This window comes from Trichechus manatus, unplaced genomic scaffold, assembly GCF_000243295.1.
Source record: "Trichechus manatus latirostris isolate Lorelei unplaced genomic scaffold, TriManLat1.0 scaffold00189, whole genome shotgun sequence".
In the NCBI taxonomy this organism is placed as follows: domain Eukaryota; kingdom Metazoa; phylum Chordata; class Mammalia; order Sirenia; family Trichechidae; genus Trichechus; species Trichechus manatus.
In genome coordinates, this window is record NW_004444125.1 from 225,918 (window position 1) to 242,614 (window position 16,697).

At 44.6% G+C, this 16,697-nt stretch overlaps 1 protein-coding gene across 2 annotated transcripts in view; it reads left to right on the top strand.

The window, feature by feature from the left end:
• VSNL1 (visinin like 1) overlaps positions 1-16,697 on the top strand; it is a 142,579-nt gene that overhangs the window by 122,946 nt on the left and 2,936 nt on the right. Inside the window, exon 3 of one of the 2 annotated variants that reach the window (XM_004387571.1) lies at positions 7,865-8,080. The exons of the other annotated variant lie outside the window; for it this stretch is intronic. Within the exon in view, the coding sequence (XP_004387628.1) occupies positions 7,865-8,080 (216 nt within the window). The remainder of the gene's footprint in view (positions 1-7,864; positions 8,081-16,697) is intronic. 2 annotated transcript variants of the gene reach the window in all.

Below are 16,697 nucleotides of genomic sequence, written 5' to 3' on the forward strand. Positions count from 1 at the left end.
TAGCTCTTAACCACTACACCAGTTAGCAGCAACTTTTGGTCACCTGGTCACTTTGAAGTTGGCACTGAAAATGCCCGTTACATTCCATCATCCAACAAGATTTTATTTAGCACCTACCACGTGCAGGCCCTTTGATATGTGCTATGGATACAACGGTGAGAAACAGGCTTTGCACTCTGTGAATTTACAGCTCAATAACAGATATTAAACAAATAATCATCTAAATAAGTATTAATAACAGGTGGTGCTAAGCCTCTGTCCTAAAACCTTGCTTCTCTGTTACCAAGTGAAAGTTAAAAGGAACCAAACCATCTTTTGGGGTTGTCATGAGGGTTCTAGGAGATGCTGATTGCAGAATATATTGTTGCTGTGTGCTGTTAAGTTTATTCCAACTCACAGCAACCCCATGTGACAGAGTAGAACTGCCCCATAGGTTTCCTAGCCTGTAATCTTTACGGTAGCATATTGCCAGGTTTTTTCTCCTGCGGAGTGGCTGGTGGGTTCAAACCACCTACCTTTTGATTAGCAGCCGAATGCTTAACCATTGCACAACCAGGGTTCCTTATGCGTAATATTTTACCACTACACAATACAGTTATTAGGAGGAACAGCAAAAAAGAATGGTTCACTCATCCACTAAGTAATTACTGAGCATCTACTGTGTAGCAATTAGACAGGAAACAAAATAGCAAAGTAGCCAAGGCTCTCTGCCCACATGGAGACCGCATTTCTCATGGAAAGAGACAATGAATAAATAATTAAATATGGGAGAGAAATAAAGCAAGGAAGGCAGATAAGGAATACTGGGAATAGGGAGTTGCTATTTTAATTAGTAATATTTAATATTTGTAATTACAGTTAAATTGTGGTGACAACCCCTCTTTTCCCCCCACTGAGCATGGGTAGATTTAGTTCATGTAGCATTCTCATTTCACAGATGAGAGAGAGCTGCTGAAAGAAGTGACACCATGACAAATACAAAGTTGTATGGGACACAGACCCTGGGCTCACCAGGAATTTGTGGAGCACTTCCTTGGGAAGTCCCTAAGCCAAGATCTGTGGGGTGCAGACATGGACAGCTGTCCCAGACCTTACAGAACCCAGGGAGTACAGAGACAAGTGTAAAAATTGCTATAACCTAAGGCAGTGTTTGGAAAGATCCATCTAGAAATAAGTGAAGCAAAAGCCCAGACCTTCACAGCAGAGGCAGAGATTCACTCCAGTTAAGAAAACTGTGGAAGTGTTCATGGAGGTGAAGTCTTTAAGCTGGACATAAAGAAAAGGTGAGATTTTTAATTGGCCATGATGACATGGAGAGAGAAAGAGAAGGTTATGGAATATGAAAGCAAGGGGCATGTGTGTGACACCCAGGGACACAGCTCAGTGGGACACAGGGGCAGAGAGCAAAGTAATGGGAGAAACAGGCGTGTAAGTTAGAGCTGTCTATAGCAGCGTTAAAAATTCAGGATTCATTCTATTTGTAATGGAAGTCAGTGAGGTCTGAGTCCAAGAGCAGAGTGAAGCAGGAGATACAATATTTAAGGCATGTATTGTGTCAGGGGGAAGCCCTTGATAAAAGCAGAGAGTAGTTGATGCCGGGACAGGTTTGCAGACAAGGTTCTGTGGAGAAGGTGGCATCTGAGCTTCTTTTTAAATTATAGGAAAGAGGCAGAACTGAGCGATAGGGACAGGTACTATAAACAAATCTAAGGAGTTTGGATTTTTTTCCACTGAGTGTCTCTGCAAAGAGAAATGACATAATCTGAGCTAGATTTTAGGAAGATGAATCTGGCTGTGGGTGCTGGACCTGGAGGAGACCAGAGGCAGGCAGTAACCAGGAGGCTACAGCAAGAATTCGATGTGAGGTGATGGAGCTCTCAACTAGGCAGAGGGGGTGGAGGGAAGGGGCAGGATATATGAGGTTCTCCAAATAGAAAATTGATAGGAGCTGTCTGGATGTGGAGAGAAACAGAGGAAGTATTTGGGACATAGCTATGCTCTTGCTTAAGGGACAATCACTGACCAAGGGGGTGAAGGAGCAGTTCCTTGTGAACTAAGTCCTGAGCCCACTCTTCCCCACAATGCCAGCGAGTGGGCTCTGTCAAGTGTCTGAAATCTGTGAACGTTCCCATTACCCAGCTCTGAAGACGGCCAGCTCACACCATGCCCCCTGTACAGGGCTCCACTGGTAAAGCATCCCCCCCAGGAAGGCGGGCAGTTAATGCAGCCCTCCTTTGCAACAGCTCCCCATGATCTCATGACAGCAGCCCTCACTTCCAGACATCCTGCGGGGTCAGCAGGAAATGAAGATATGCAGCCCAGAAGTCTTCCCTAAGAAACTTCCAGAAACCAGTCCAGGGAATGCCATGAAATAAATGTACCCTTCTCCTGCTTGTTAATCAGCAGGAAGACAGCAGTCCACACCAGCTCTCCACCACTCCGTACCTCCTCTGCTGAGGCGCCCTGTTTTCTGGACCTAGACAGAAGAATTTTCTAGACAGACAGCCTGGCTTTCTTTCCTCTCTTGGGAAGAGGAGGAGGGTTGCCTTCTGGTCCCAGCCTAACCATGGGTCTTAGCAAAACAGAACCAGGAGACTTCACCTGATTGGCCTTTTCTCAAATTCTTGGCTCCTCATTTCCAAGGTTCTCATCTTCAGGGTATGCTACCCATTTGGGGTCCTCCTACTGCTGGCTCTGCCCATTTTCCTGCAAGCAAGGCTCCCTCGTTTGGTTAACAAAGGCTGTGCTGGGAACACATCCTGGAATGAAGTAAGGAATGTAGGGTTCAGCAGAGGGAAGAAGCATTACAAAAATAATTCTGATACAAGGGGAGAGTGGTTTATGTTGGGACATGTTTGCAGAGAAGGTGCTGTGGAAAAGGCGGTACCTGAGCTGCACTTGAAATGAACGGAAAGCAGAACTGAGCAATAGGGGAGGTACTACGAAAACGTGAGCATGAGCAAAGGCACGAAGGCAGGAAAGCACAGCACACTTACAGGGATCTATGGGCCATTCTGTGGAGCCCTGGTGGTGTGGTGGTTAAGAGCTACGGCTGCTAACCAAAAGGCTGGCAGTTCAAATCCACCAGCCGCTCCTTGGAAACCCTATTGGGGAAGTTTTACTCTGTTCTATATGGTCACTATAAGTCAGAACTGACTCGATGGCAGTGGGTTTGGTTTTTTGGTGTAGGTTATTCCATTTGACTTTCACATAAATGTTATCCTGCTCCAAGTTAGAAGCAGGACATGTCCTTAAAATTCATCTATAAATGGGGTTTTCAGCATAGAGTTATGTTTTCCTACAGACATTATGTTACACTTGGGGGTTTGGTCCTATTCCCACTACAGGCAGCAGCCTCTGGAGCCTATTTCCTTAGGGGATACCTGGGCACAGGATTGTCCCTGTGGTGTGACAGGTACAGGTCACTGTGTGGACTCGAGGTCTGAGTCTCACCAGGGGGGCCAGAAGTAGCCAGGGATGTAAGAATCTTCCCACCCACCTTCTGCCAAGCTCCTGCTACTAAGCTCTGAGCCCCCAAGCTTTTGAAGCAGAGGGCTGTGGGAGCTCCCGGGGCAAGGACTGGACTGAGGAAAGGAGTCTCTAGTGAGCCCTGAGGCAGTGGCCTCCAGGGAGCCGCTCCCAAGCCAGCCATCATCCTCTGGTCCAGTAGCCCCTGGATCAGCCCATTGTCCAAAGCTGGAACTGAAGTCTCACTCGAGAAGTTAAGCCTAGGACTCTGCTGGCCAAAGCCTGGCGCAGACCCTGCTCCACCCACAAGCCCTCCTCCAAGGAGGGTCTGTGTCTTCTCTCTGGTGCCTTCAGGGGAGCAGGCTGCCAAGCCCCCCAGAAGGGGCTCAGAGAGCTCCACCTCATGGCTTCCTGTGGGGCTGTGTGAGCAGGAGTCCCAGTTGGCAGGCTGGAGTCAAGCCAGTGGGCAATCACTGATGATCTGCAGCTGCCTTCCCAGGTGGTTTTCCTTTTGTTTGAATGGAAGTACAGGATACACTTGATTTAAAAATTTTTGACCAAAAATAGAAAAACTACGTGTGTATGTATATACATAAGCTCAAAGAAAGAAAGACTAGATGCTTATTGAAGGCTAGTTATATTAGCTCACATAACACAATTTCTAAAAAATATTCACAAATTTATCTCTGCTTTCCAACAAGTAAAAGTATACATATATAAAATACTAAAGAACTATGAAACATATATACATATCTTTTAAACCTCTACGTTCTTTTTTTACTCTCTTAATTTTAGACTATTAATGCTACAAAAAATTATTCCACATCAGCATTTAATACAAGAATTACAGTCAAAATACATTGAATTAAAAAAAAAAAAATCTGAGCAGCAATATTCTGAAAAATATTCATACTGGTCCTCAGGTACTTTGAGAAAAGGGAATATGAGTTCAAGACCCTGACTACTTCCTAAGAGATCAAAGGGAGGGAAGAGCGTGGCTTCATTTTTCTGTGATGATCCATCCAGAATTGAATTATTTTATCAAAAGAAGGAGCATTCTCCTGATCAGACAAACTCAAAGCACTCAGAACATAGGGTGAAGTTTCTAAAGGGAACAAGATCTTTGGATATTTGAGAGCTTCTGGAGCACGTGCTCCATTTTTCAGAGGTAAACACCTCAGCTATAAAATCAGTAAATAGACCTTCTGCAAGGCCCATGTAACTTTTATATCTCAAATTTTACAATCAATTTTTTCCCAAGGATTTTTAGCTATAAATTAATTTTTAAAATATTGCCATAGGTGGCCAGTTCGTTTTAGATAAAAATGCCAGCAGATAGCTCCTAACTTAAATGTATGCTGTGAGGAAAGAGATGAATAAAGCCTCACACTGCCAGAAACTTACCCGAGTGAATGAAGAAGATTACCCAGTCGTGTCACTGCACATAGAAAGCCTGGTGGATAAACAGCATAACGAGACCTGGGACTCCGCTGAGGGACCTGCTCTGCTCTGAGGCCAGAGAGGCCTTCACAGGCACCAGACCAGCTCAAGTCCCCTGACCACGAGACAGATGAACACACTGTGACCAGCACTCGCTTAGAAAGGGGTGGAGAACCCTCATGCACAAGGCACATGAGACTCAAAACTTACCCATTTACAAATTTTCAAGTTCAAAATTGCCCATGGCAGACTGTCCTCAGGTACCAAGCCCCTGAGTGAGACGGGTAGGATGAACAAGATGAATAGCCATAGGAACTGAAACAGATTTTGGAAGAGCATATTTTGTACAGAGCAGGCCAAAGAGGAAGGAAGCCTTTTCCCTCCACCACTCTCCCTTCCATAGTTCCCTGGGTGGTGCAAGTGCTTTACACTCAGCCACTAACCATAAGATTAAAAAAACCAAAACCAAACTCATTTCTGGCCAGTAGATTCCAACTGATGGTGACCCCACGTGTTAAACAGAGTAGAAAAGCTCCATAGGGTTGTCTTGGCTGTAATCTTTACTGAAGCAGACTGCCAAGCCTTTCTTCTGAGCGGAGCAGCTAGATGGGTTCAGACTGCCAATCTTCAGGTCAGCAGCTGACCACAAACCACTGGCACCACCCACAGTAAGATTACAGCGATTGAAAATCCAATGGAGCAAAGTTCTGCTCTGAAACATGGCGTTGTCGTGAGTCCGAATTAACTGCCATGAGTCAAAATTTACTCCACGGCAACAGGTTTGGTTTTGGTTTTTACTCCCTCTCCTTGCTACCAACTGCTCATTTGCTGAGCTTTAGGAATATTTACCCACTCCTCTGTTCCAGTTCTCACCAGCTAACATGACCATTGTTAATTTCAAGCTGACTTTCCCCCACTAGCCGTGCAGTCCTGGAGCACAGGAACACTGCACTACTGATCTCTGTATCCCTAGCACCTGAGATGGGACCTGGCATGAAAAAGCCCTCAGTGAATTTTAATGAATAATGAGATTGAAGGATAGCAGAAATAAATAATATGTTTAGGGAATGAAGGAATAAAGGAGAAAGTTCTCCTTCACAGCCATAGAAATATAGGTTGTTTAATAAAAAAAAAAAAAAAAAAAAAAGAAGTGGTTTTCAAATTTGTATTTTCTCAGATAACAAAATGATTGTTGTTGTTTTAAGCCACTAAGTTTTGGGATGATGTGTTTCATAGCTGTAGGAAATGGGACAGACTTCGGTATCTGGTTGTGGGGGTGCTACCAAAATAAAATCCCAAACGAGTCTCTCCTCCCCCCAGAACACTTGTCTTTTCTCTAGGCCTCATGTATTGGGTCCTTGCATGGAAAATGCATGTTTTATTTCTGGAGGAAAGTTTTCTACTTTCCAACATGCTTCTGGAGCCCCGGTGGCGCAGTGGTTAAGAGCTCAGCTGCTAAGCAAAAGGTTGGCAGTTCAAATCCGCCAGCCGATCTTTGGAAACCCTATGGGGTGGTTCTACTCTGTCCTATAGCAGTCGCTATGAGTCAGAATCGACTCAACGGTAATGGGTTTGGTTTTTTTTTTTTTTTTCTTTCTTTCCGGTAACATGCTTCTAAGGAGACCTGCTGGTGAAAGGTAGGCAGTTCAAACTCACCAGAGGCTTCCTGGGTGAAAGTCCTGGCAATCTGCTTCCATAAAGATTGTAGGAAAACCTATGGGGCAGTTCTACTCTGTCACATGGGGTTGCTATGAGTTGGAATTGACTCTGTCTGTGGCACCTAACAACAATATGCTTCTAGGTATGGGGGAGTGGACAGCAGGGCCTTCTGTCTCTGCAAAGCTCAGTAGGTCACAGAGCAAAGATGCACAGTGAAGAAGGTGAAGTGGACAGTTCCTAATGGGAGACTGCCCAGAAGGGCACAAACCAGGCCACCTGTCTGGAGGCCGGCCAGCCTATGCCATTTAGCAAGTGGTAAAATATACCAAAAATATAGGATTATCAGTGAGCATGCTTGTAATCTGCTATAGATCTTGTATTTGCTGGGTTTGTTCACCCACAGCCCACATGGATCTTCTCTTCTTCAAAACAGGACATGGTTTGTTTTTGTTTCGGGGTCTGTTTTTGTTTTCTCCTGCCCTTTACCTAAAAAAAAGTCCTTTGGCTTTGCTGGGGCAGACAGAGGGTAATAATAACAGAACCACTTGTGGTTTATGACTGGCCTAGACCCAGGCCACAGCCTGTCATTCTCCATGGTCCTACCTCCTCCGTGTCCCTGCTTCCTTTTCTTTCTTGTCTCCATTCTCTGCCTCTCAAGGCACCCATGGTGACTATTGGCTCTGTGAAGATTTCTCTTTATATCTCCCAAAAATAAGCTTCATCATGTTCTATTTTTAATGGGTTTCAAATGTCTATTCTGCAAAAGAAAAGGTTCCTGGAAAAAGAAGTCAGAAACTGGAACCTCACACGGGGAGGAGATGAATGTGTGTTGGAACGGGGGCTAGTGGTGGGGAGAAAACAGGTCCAAGCAGCCTCCCTCCTGCCCCATTGGTGGTGAAGAACCTGGATTCTCACACCTAAAAGGATACTGAAGCTCAGGTGGCATCACCCTGTGCGGGGAGAGAACTCAGCCTCTGCCCCAGTCCTTGTCTTTGGGAGACAGTGCCCAGCGAAGCCACAAACTAGGAGTGCCAGCTGCAGGCATCAGTTGGTTGTGGTTGACTAGATCCCAAGCCCCGAGAACCCCAAAGCCCTGTGTCACCAGCCTCACCCACAGGACTGTAAGGTGCCTGTGTGAGGACATGGGTGAGCCCATCAGACTCCCACGAGCAGTGGCAGAGGAGTGCACATGCGTGCTGTAAAGAGGAGCTACTGTCATTCTTTCCAGGAGTCTTTGCAGAATAACCTCCGACTCTTTTCCCTCCTGACACCTGAATCTGTGTGTTCTGCTTTGTAGTTCTTCCCATATGGCGACGCCTCCAAGTTTGCCCAGCACGCTTTCCGGACCTTTGACAAGAATGGGGATGGCACCATCGACTTCCGAGAGTTCATCTGCGCCCTGTCCATCACCTCCAGGGGCAGCTTTGAGCAGAAGCTGAACTGGGCCTTCAACATGTACGACCTGGACGGCGATGGCAAGATCACACGAGTGGAGATGTTGGAGATCATTGAGGTGAGACGAGTGTGCTCTCTCGGGGCGGGCATCCAGATGTGGCCCGGACCTGGGCTGCGGGGCACGAACGGCAAACACCAAACGGCATCTTCCTTGGTGCCTGTAGTGGCTTCCTTTATCCCCTGGTCAGGAGCCTTGCTAGTTGCACACCAAGCCCTGAATTTTCCGACCTCTGCTCCCCCTACTCCAGTGCACTGCTGGGAAGTCACAGAACCCAGCCGTTGGGCCCTTCCTGTCAATTGAATCAGCCTCTCACCCACGGTGAGATCTTACAGAGCTCACAGAGTACCAGGACTCAGTTCCTCTGACTCTTGACTTAGGTGTGCTCTGCTGTGTACATCATCCTCACCTTCAAACCAGCTTTCCTCTGGTGGGCATAAGGTGCTCCAAGCAGCTCCTTATGCCCGGGTTCCCTTCCAGGCCACAGTCCAGCCACAAAGAGCAGGCAGCTTTCTCAAACACTTTTGCAAGTATCTCAGGACTCTTGCGTCCACTGCTCCGACTTCATCTTGTCCACACTCCTCATTGCCTGCTGCCTTCAGATACTTGGGCCTTCTTGGTTTTCTTCTAACACTCAGTCCTCTTCCTCTGCCCAGAATGCCCTCCCAGGCCTCCCCAGGGTCCACTCCCTCACTGCACTCATCTCTGTGCTCATATTTTAACCTCCCAATGATGCCATCCTACCCTCACCCCGTATCTAAAACAGTGCCCATCCCTACTTCCCACCCCAGCACACTCCTGCTGAGATTTATTTAGTGCTGCTCTAAATGACCTTATACATTAGAAGGAAGGCTCTGTGGGAACAACTCTGCTCCCTCACTGCTATATTCTCAGAACCAAGAATAATGCCTGGAACTTAATAGGCACTCAACAGCTGATGAATGACATCAATGACTTGCCTTTGATCGAGTGTCATAGGGTGTATGAGCACCACTGCACTAACCACTATGACCTAAGGAGAGAAATGAACTAATCACTTTAGGCAAGAGCCTGGTGTTCCCTCCCCAGAGTTGGTGTGAAGACCCATCCAGACCACAGGGACTGAGGCTGCTCTTCTCTTTCTCATCCTTGAGGATACACTTAGTTCTACTTTCTCCCCATCACTTCTAGCTCTCTTTTCCTTCCTCCTTTTAAATAGGTGGATCCTCAAATGAAAATTGGGGACAATTGTAAGAAATGATAACCAAAGCCCAAGTAATCAAGAAACCAAACAGCCAAATCTTCCAGATATCCACCACACTACTCTCTCACCTCCCCACTGCCTCTGAGAGATGGGAAGATCTTCTCCCTCTTCCTGCCCCTCCCCAACGCAGTCAGCTCCATTCTGACTGCTTCTGAAGGCTTTCTCTTTCACTTATACAACTTCTCTTTTAGCATCTTTATTCTCTTCTCCTCCTTTGGATTCTTGCCATCTATTATCAATGCCCAGTCCCCTCAAACATGCTTAACAGGCTAATATTCTAGTTCTCTATTTGTATTCACTTCATTCAATTAAGTGTATGCATCCATACAAGTTATGAGAAAAGACACAGTATAAAAATTCTGCACATGTGCTTTACCCCTCTGCCATCATTTTCTCGTCTTTCTCACTCTTTCATCTTTTGTCCATTGTCCACACTCCACTGGATTCTTACCAAAGTCTATGACTTTCCTACAAGACAGGCTTTTCCAAGATTATTCTCCTCTTTGACTTCTTGCCATTTTTCCCACTGATCATCAATCCTCCCCCAAACTCTCCTCTCTAATCCTTGGCAATGCCCTTCAGCCAAAGATCACCAAGAACACACCTGCAGTTGAACAAGTTGAATTTGTTACTCGTTGCAGTGAGGAAACTGTGGGGTGATTCAGTAAGAAAGTGTTAGAAAGGACTTATTATGGGATTTGGACTTTGGTAGGGTGATTTGGGAGTCCCTCGGCAGCCCAAACAGTGAACACGCTCTGCTGTTGACTGACAGGTTGGAGGTTGAGTCCATCCTTTCAGTCAGGCACCTCTGAAGAAAGTCCTGCCAATCTACTTCCAAAAACTCAGTAATTGAAAACCCTATGGAGCACAGTTCTACTCGGACACATATGAGGTCACCATGGCAATTGGTTTTAATTGGTTTTGGGTAATTTGGGGAGGGTCAAGGAAGCAGGGGTTTGCTCTGGTTGGGTACTGTCAGAGAGTGGAAACAATTCTATGACTGGGTATCTCAATAAGTCTCGTCCAAAAGGAGGGCAGACTAGACCACCGATGAAGCTCTGATTAATAAAGAGCAACTGTCACTCACATTAGCAGGGAGGGGCTGTTTAGTATTTTGTGGCTTAGTGCTATGTTTGTGTTCAGACAAGATTACGGAGCGGTCTTGTTTTTGTCTTGTTCCATCATGGTCACAGATGTTCTGTGAAATTGTTTATGCTCAATGGGAGAACACCAAGACCTAGCTGTGATTGCCAGGCCAGCTCACAGCAACACCAAGGCCTAACAGACAGCACCAGTCCACTCCCAGCCATCTGGGGCTACTGTTGTCTTTCTCATCCTTGAGGATACACCTAGTTCTACTTTCTCCCCATCACTTCTAGCACTCCTTTCCTTTCTCTTTTTAAATAGAGACATTCTCAAGAGAGGCTTTATTAGCTGATCTTTTACTTCGTGGTGGTCACATTTTCCTGCTTATGGCATGTTGAATGATTTTTTTTAAATGACTCCTGGACATTGTGAATGTTATATTACAGTATCTGTATTTTGTTGTCTTCATTTAAAGAGTGCTGAGATTTGATTTTGCAGGCAGTTAAGTTGTGTGTGGCTTAGCTTGATCTTTTTGGGACTCGTTTTTCAGCTTTGTTAGGGTACATCTAGAGTAGCCTTCCTCTAGGGCTAATTAGCCCTATTACAAAGGTGCAACCATTCTGGGGTCTCTACTGAGTTCCTTGTGTGTTCAGTGTGGTCTCTCCTTTCTGACTGGTAGGAACTTGAATGATTCCCAGTCCTGTGTGTGCTGGAAATTACTCAGGTATTTAATTCAGTGAAAGCAGATAAGATGAGCCAATGAGTGAGTATAAATAGACATTTCCAGAGGACTGAGCCCTGGGACATTGCAATGTTTAGAAGTCAGGAACATGGGGAAGAATCAATAAATAAGACAGAGAAAAGTGGCTAATAAGCTCAAAGTAAAAAGAGAGAGAGAGGGAAAAGAGACTAACCTAGTCCTGCAAGGGAAAGATAAAAAAATGTTTCAAGGGGAAAGGAATGTGCAAATCTGTAATGCTAGGTATAAGAGAAGTAAAATTAGTAGTAATAGTTGGCAATTAGATTTGGAAACCTGGAGGCCATTGGCACTAACCAAGAATATAATTCCAGTGGAGTAAACCAATTGCCACTGAATTGACTCTGACTCATGGAGACCCCATATGTCTCAGAATAGAATTGTGTTCCATATGGCTTTCAATGGCTGATTTTTTAGAAGTAGATCTCCAGGCCTTTCTTCCAAGGTACTGCCGGGTGGACTGAAACAACCAACCTTTTGGTTAGCAGCCGAGCGTGTTAACCATTTGTACCACTCAGGGACTCCTTCCAGTGGAGTGGTGGGGGAAAATCTTAATTGGAGCAGCCCAAGATAATGGGAGTGGAGGAACTAGAGACAGTGAGTATAGAAAACTCAAGGAGCTTTGCTTTAACAAGGAGAAGAGAAACAGGGCATTTGTCCTACTATGAATACTCCAAGTAATCAGTGAAATCTCCCAGTCTGACTGATCTGAACTAGAATGTGTCTCACCTGTGTGAGCTCCGGGAATTGTCTGGCTTATTGCTCAGAGACTCCCCCATGGACTTTCAACCATGCACACACAGCCCAGTCTTCAGTCAAAGACTCAAGGAGACTCCCAAGCAGGTTTCTGGAACTCTTTCTCTACACGGCTCACTCCTCTCTGGTACTCTGCCCCGCCAATTCTAGCTAACTCAGCCTTCCTAGACTTTGATTTTTGTCTCCTCAAGTCGGTAAGGCCACTGTGCTCTGCTGGGATTGCCCTCCCTGTGCTGCAGTCAGGAAAGGCCACCAGGCAGAAAGATGAGGCAATTCCCTTCTCTCAGCAACCACAGTGCTGCACTGCCAGTTGTGAAGTCTGAAAACAGCTGTTCTTTCATTTTTGTCCAGTCTCCCAGTTTGCAGAGGGAAGGCAAGTCCCATTCCAGTCAGTCTGCCCTGACTGGGGATGGGAGTAAGGGGAGCATTAAGAGTCAGGCTCTGGCACTGCCATATCTTGGCCCTGGGACTTTGAGCACTGAAGCCTCCATGTTTTCATGAAAAAATAAGGATAATAAATACCTGTCCTGCAAGTCTGTGGTAATGATGAAATGAGATAGTCTGTAAAGTAGTACTTAGCACACTTCCTTTCACATAGTAAATGCTCCATAAATGGTAGCTATTTCTTGGGGCTTTGTCTTCTAGCTTCGTTTGTATTCTCTCCAGACATCTTCCCTTAGAAACGTCATTCACTCAACTCTCAGCTTCTCCTCAGCTAGTCAGCCTGTCCCCAGGTTCTGTCCCCTCTTCCTTTGTGCTCCCTCTTGGTGTAGTTTCCCCATCTCCATCTCCATTATTTTCACCAGGTTCTGGCTCTTCTCACCTGCACCATTACATGTTTTCCTGCCTCCAGGTTCCTCTTTGATGAGCCACCTTATTCATGGCCAACAGATTAATGTTCTTGAAGTGATACTGTCATTGTCAACCCCATGTTTAAAATCCTTCAATAGCTTCCCATTTGTTCAATCAATACATCTTTATAGAGCAGGTACCACATGCCAGGCACAGCCGTCTGACACAGCTTGCATCAGTTCTTGCATTTCTCCTCTGCTCCAGCAATCACGGTCCCTTCACTGGCTCCTCACCTGTGCACATCCACAACTGGGCACTTTTGCTCATACCATTCTTGTCACCTGGAATGTCCTTCATGACTCTGTGCCCATCCACATCCTCATACCTTTCAAGGCCTAGGTTATCTCTCCTCGTTCATGGAGCCTTCCCTGCCCATTTCACCCCAGAGTTCTCCACCCCCTTTAAACTCCTATAGCTTGTACTGAGACATTCTCTAGATGCCAGCCTCCTGCCTACAAGGTGGTGGGAGACAGACATGAAATGACACAAGTGTCTGCCCTAGAGGGATTTACCAACAAGAAAGGGAAGTGTCTGGATGAGTAAACAAGCAATGACAAGACTGATGATAAGGGAGGGATCATGTGGAGGAAAGAACAGCAATGGTTCACATAACCCCCTTGAGGGAAACCTTTCTGTAGAAGTGAGACCTGCGCTGTCTCAAAGGATGAGTCAAATCTCGCCAGGCAAAGGCGGGAGGGACAACAGTTTGACTGAGAAAGCCACAAGGACTTGTTTTCCCCACTTTGTGGGTCATTTTCCTACCTGCACCATTGACCCCTGAGGGACAAATGGTGTGTCTGACCTAAAGTGCTGAGCAGAGACATAAAGGGTCCTCAAGTTCTAGTTTGAATGACAGAATACTTGAGAATTAATTCATCTTAGGAAAGCATGTGCAATAACATATCTTGTTTTCAGAGAAGCTAATCCTAAATATTTTGATATACATGCTAGGAGTGTCCCATAAAACATATGTGCCTAGAGGGATTCCTTTGATTCTTTGGGGGGCATGTTCATATTTACTTCTGAGTTTGGCATGCCCATGGCCTATGTCAACATTGTCTGTTACAGTGCTGGAAGATGAGCCCCTTAGGTTGGAAGGCACTCAAAGTACAACTGGGGAAGAGCTGCCTCCTCAAAGTAACAACAACAACAAAAAACCCATTGCCACTGAGTCAATTCTGACTCACAGCGACCCTATAGGGCAGAGTAGAACTGCCCCATGGGGTTTCCAAGGAGCAGCAGGTGGATTCAAACTGCAGACCTCTTGGTTAGCAGCTCAATGCTTACCCACTGTGCCACCAGGGCTCCCCTCCTCAGAGTAGTGTTGACCTTAATGACGAGAATGGGTAAAGCTTTCAGGACCTTCATTTGTTGATGTGGCATGACTCAAAATGAGAAGAAACAGCTGCAAACATCCATTAATGATTGGAACATGGAATGTACAAAGTATGAATCTGGGAAAATTTGGAAGTTGTCAACAATGAAATAGAACATACAAAGATCAATAGCCTTGGCATTAGTGAGCTGAAATGGACAGGTATTGGCCATTTTGATTTGGAAAATCATATGGTCTGTTATGCCAGGAATGACAAATTGGAGAAGAATGGCATAGCATTCATCATCAAAAAGAGCATTTCAAGATCTATCCTGAAGTACAATGCTGTCAGTGATAACATAATATCCGTAAACCTACAAGGAAGACCAGTTAATACGACTATTACTCAAATTTACACACCAACTACTAAGGCCAAAGATGAAGAAATTGAAGATTTTTACCAAATTCTGCAGTCTGAAAATGATCAAACATGCAATCAAGATACATTGATAATTACTGGTGATTGGAATGCGAAAGCTAGAAATAAAGAAGAAGGATCAGTAGCTGGAAAATATGGCTTTCGTGATAGAAATGATGACAGAGATTGCATGACAGAACTTGGCAAGACCAACGACTTATTCATTGCAAACACCTTTTTTCAACAACATAAACAGCAGCTATACACATGGACCTGGCTGAATGGAATACACAGGAATCAAACTGACTATATCTGTGGAAAGATACTATGGGGAAGCTCATTATCATTCATCAGAACAAGGCCAGGGCCGACTGTGAAACAGACTATCAATTACTCATGTGCAAGTCTGTTGAAGCTGAAGAAAATTAAAACAAGTCCATGAGCGCCAAAGTACAACCTTGAGTATATCCCACCTGAATTTAGAGACCCTCTCAAAAATAGATTTGACCCATTGAACACTAATGACTGAAGACCAGATGTGTTGTGGATGTCATCAAGGACATTATACATGAAGAATGCAAAAGGTCATTAAAAAGACAGGAAAGAAAGAAAAGACCAGAATGGATGTCAGAAGAGACTCTGAAACTTGCTCCTGAATGTACAGTAGCTAAAGTGAACGAAAGAAGAGATGAAGTAAAAAGCTGAACAGAAGATTTCAAAGGGCAACTCGAGAAGACAAAGTAATATAATGAAATGTGCAAAGACCTGGAGTTAGAAAACCAAAAGGGAAGAACACATTCAGCATTTCTCAAGCTGAAAGAACTGAAGAAAAAATTCAAGCCTCGAGTTGCAATACTGAAAGATTCTATGGGCAAAATATTGAACAACACAGAAAGCACGAAAAGAAGATGGAAGGAATATACAGAGTCACTGTACCAAAAATAATTAGTTGACCTTCAGCCATTTCAGGAGGTAGCATATGATTAAGAACCAATGGTACTGAAGGAAGAAATGCAAGCTGCACTGACGGCATTGGTGAAAAACAAGGCTCCAGGAATTGACAGAATACCAACTGAGGTGTTTCAACAAATGGGTGCAATGCTGGAAGTGTTCACTTGTCTATGCCAAGAAATTTGGAAGATGGCTACCTGGCCAATGGACAGGAAGAGATCCATATTTGTGCTCATTCGAAAGAAAGGTGATCCAACAGAATGCGGAAATTATCAAACAATATCATTTATATCACACACAAGTAAAATTTTGCTGAAGATCGTTCAAAAACAGTTGCAGTATTACACTGACAGAGAACTGCCAGAATTCAAGCCGGATTCAGGAGAGGGCATAGAATGAGGGATATCATTGCTGATGTTAAATTGATCTTGGCTGAAAGCAGAGAATACCAGGAAAATGTCTACCTGAGTTTTTTTTTTTGTCTATGCAAAGGCATTCGACTGTGTGGATCATAACAAATTATGGATAACATTTTGAAGAATGGGAATTCCAGAACACTTACTTGTGCTCATGTGGAACCTATATATAGACCAAGAGGCAGTCATTCAAACAGAACAAGGGGATAATGTATGCTTTAAAATCAGGAAAAGCATGCGTCAGGGTTGTATCCTCTCACCACACTTATTCAATCTGTGTGCTGAGCAAATAATCCAAGAAGCTGGACTAGGTAAAGAAGTACGTGTCATTAGGATTGTAGGAAGACGCATTAACAACCTGCGATATGCAAATGATACAACCTTGCTTGGGGAAAGCTGAGAGGGATTGAAGCACTTATAGATGAAGTCAAAGACTACAGCCTTCAGTATGGATTACACTTCAACATAAAGAAAATAAAAATCCTCACAACTGGACGAATAAGCAACATCATGATAAACGGAGAAAATATTGAAGTTGCCAAGGATTTCATTTTACTTGGATCCACAATCAATGCCATGGAAGCAGCAGTCAAGAAATCAAACAACATATTGCATTGGGCAAATCTGCTACAAAAGACCTCTTTAAAGTGTTAAAAAGCAAAGATGTCACTTTGAGGACTAAGATGCCCCTGACCCAAGCCATGGTATTTTCAATCACCTTACTTGCATGTGAAAGCTGGACAATGAATAAGGTAGACTGAAGGAGAATTGATTACTTTAAATTACGGCATTGGTGAAGAATGTTGAATATACCATGGACTGCCAGAAGAACAAACAAATCTGTTTTGGAAGAAGTACAGTCAGAATGCTCCTTAGAAGGGAG